Source organism: Penaeus monodon, chromosome 24, assembly GCF_015228065.2.
Source record: "Penaeus monodon isolate SGIC_2016 chromosome 24, NSTDA_Pmon_1, whole genome shotgun sequence".
Lineage (NCBI taxonomy): Eukaryota > Metazoa > Arthropoda > Malacostraca > Decapoda > Penaeidae > Penaeus > Penaeus monodon.
Genome location: NC_051409.1, coordinates 11,757,524 through 11,759,665, shown reverse-complemented (window position 1 = coordinate 11,759,665; position 2,142 = coordinate 11,757,524). Strand labels below are relative to the sequence as shown.

General features: G+C 34.9%; 1 protein-coding gene across 1 annotated transcript in view; it reads left to right on the top strand.

Moving 5' to 3' along the window:
- Positions 1–2,142, top strand: part of LOC119588582 (hyphally regulated cell wall protein 3-like) — a 5,733-nt gene extending 3,591 nt beyond the window's left edge. Inside the window, exon 2 of the mRNA XM_037937223.1 lies at positions 1,230–2,142. Within this exon, the coding sequence (XP_037793151.1) occupies positions 1,230–1,874 (645 nt within the window). The 3' untranslated portion in view covers positions 1,875–2,142. The remainder of the gene's footprint in view (positions 1–1,229) is intronic.

Here is a 2,142-nt window from a genome sequence, read left to right as displayed (position 1 = left end):
CCCTCCCATGCACACAAACACTTGCGTGAAAGAGGAATGAGAATTGATTGGGGAGCAATTGTGATACTGCATACAAAGTAGAAAGTTGTGATTGATCATTTTTGGCTGCAGTCAGATGTGTAATTTTATTTCTATGTACAAGTAACCAGACTTATTATTCATAACGTATTGTAATAAAGTATACACTAACAAGTAGAAGTAGGAAGTTAACAAGTCAACAGGTGATGCTTCTGGTCTCAATCATAGAAAGAAATGAGAAATCGCTCGTTGTCTTTTAACATATATCAGGCCTGGGTTATCACCTGCCCCTTTTGCTGGACAGGAAGCTTGCGTTGTCCAGTCACACAAGTAACTCGTCACTCTGAAACTCCTTCCTCCACCTTCTCTCTCTAGGGTGACTCAGACTTCTGACTTTAGACTGGAATGAATGACTAGGGACAGTATTTTGTAAAAAGTGCATACCTTGCCATTAGAAGTTGTTTGCATGTTGCATCAGAGTAATGTTATTGCATGGTATTTCATTTGTTTAGTAAGCAGTGCATGTGTTTTATTTTTTTGTTTTTCTTTCTTTGGTGTGATTGACAGATTTATTACAATGAATACATTTCATTCTTTTTAAGAAATAACTTGACTAATTTAAATTGTCGTAATTTTAAAAATGTTTTACCATTATGTTTGGATTCTAACAAATTAAATGATTGGTCTCCTAATATATATATAATAGTTGGAGTTGGTAAATGTAAATATGCTTTCTGTAACACTTGTCTATCACAGTGCAATGTGTTGTGTCCTGCAAATTAATGTGATGTTTGCAATGGGAGTTGTTATACCATGTATTGTTTGTTTAATCACTTTTGTCTCATATCATTAATTGCAATCTTATCCTTTAATTCCATTAATTTTCATATTGCTTAATATTATAATCTGTCATGCTGTGCCTATTGTACAGTGTAAAAATGTGTAATAACAAGTTATGTAGAGATCATAAAAAAATCAAGAAATGTATTCAAAGAAAATTAACCTAATCCTTTGCATAGAAGATTATCCTAATGTGTAGTATATTAACACCTAAAATACTGATTAAACAGGATATAGTAGTTTGGTAATATATGTAATATGTGATGAATTAATGAAATGAGTTCTTGCATTATATACTACATTTTCTTTGTGAATGTTCATGTATCCTCCATACCTGAAGTAAAAAATTAAGAGAGTCCATTTTCCAACAGACATCAACAGCGGTAATGAGTGACACAAATGGCTACATCAACTCCTTTGACCAGGGATCAGTCAAGATCAACGGGTCCCACAATGGTGGCTCATACATAGATAGCATGCACATAAATGGCAGTGGGAACAAGACATGCCTCCCACTCAATGGCTACTCTACAAAGGGCAGTGGGATTATTGGACCTCTGTCCAGTGAATTTATCCCAATAACCAACAACAAGATCAGCAGCCAGATGAATAATGGAAATAAAGGACATCAGCTCAGCAGCTTCCAGAATGGCCGCACAAATACCTTTGACCAAGAATACATTAGTGGATGTGTGTTGAATGGTCATATGAAGGACAGTGGAAACAGCACTGGGAACTTCAGAACCTTTGGTAATGGCCACCTAAATGGTTTTTCAAAGGTTTCTCTCAATGGTCATGTGAAAGACCATTCCAGTGACTGCTATGAGGTGGAAAGTAGCAGCAGTAATAACAGTAAGAATGTAATGTTCAAGTCTGATAAATCACTGTTGAGGAACAACAAAAATGTTGATACAAAGGTTAGTGGAAACAGTGAGAGCGATAACAGTGGCAGTGATGTAGCAAATGGTAAAGCCAAGAAAGGTGAAGCAGGTGATGAAATTAGCACTGAACTGTGATAGTTGTATGTTGTTCTGTGTGTATATAGAGTTTATATTTTGTTACTGATTTTATGAGCTGTAAATGCCTTGTTGTAAGTGCCAAATGTTGAATTGAAATTTGAGAGTTAATTTAACATAGATAAGGATGATAGCATTAAAAAAAAACATTTCTACAAAGTAATGTAATGTACGTACATAGATCTTTTAGTTGGGGATGTACAGTAGGCAACTTGTAAATATGGTAAACTCAAGTAAAGATTAAAGTTAAGATTTGGTCAGGTAAGGT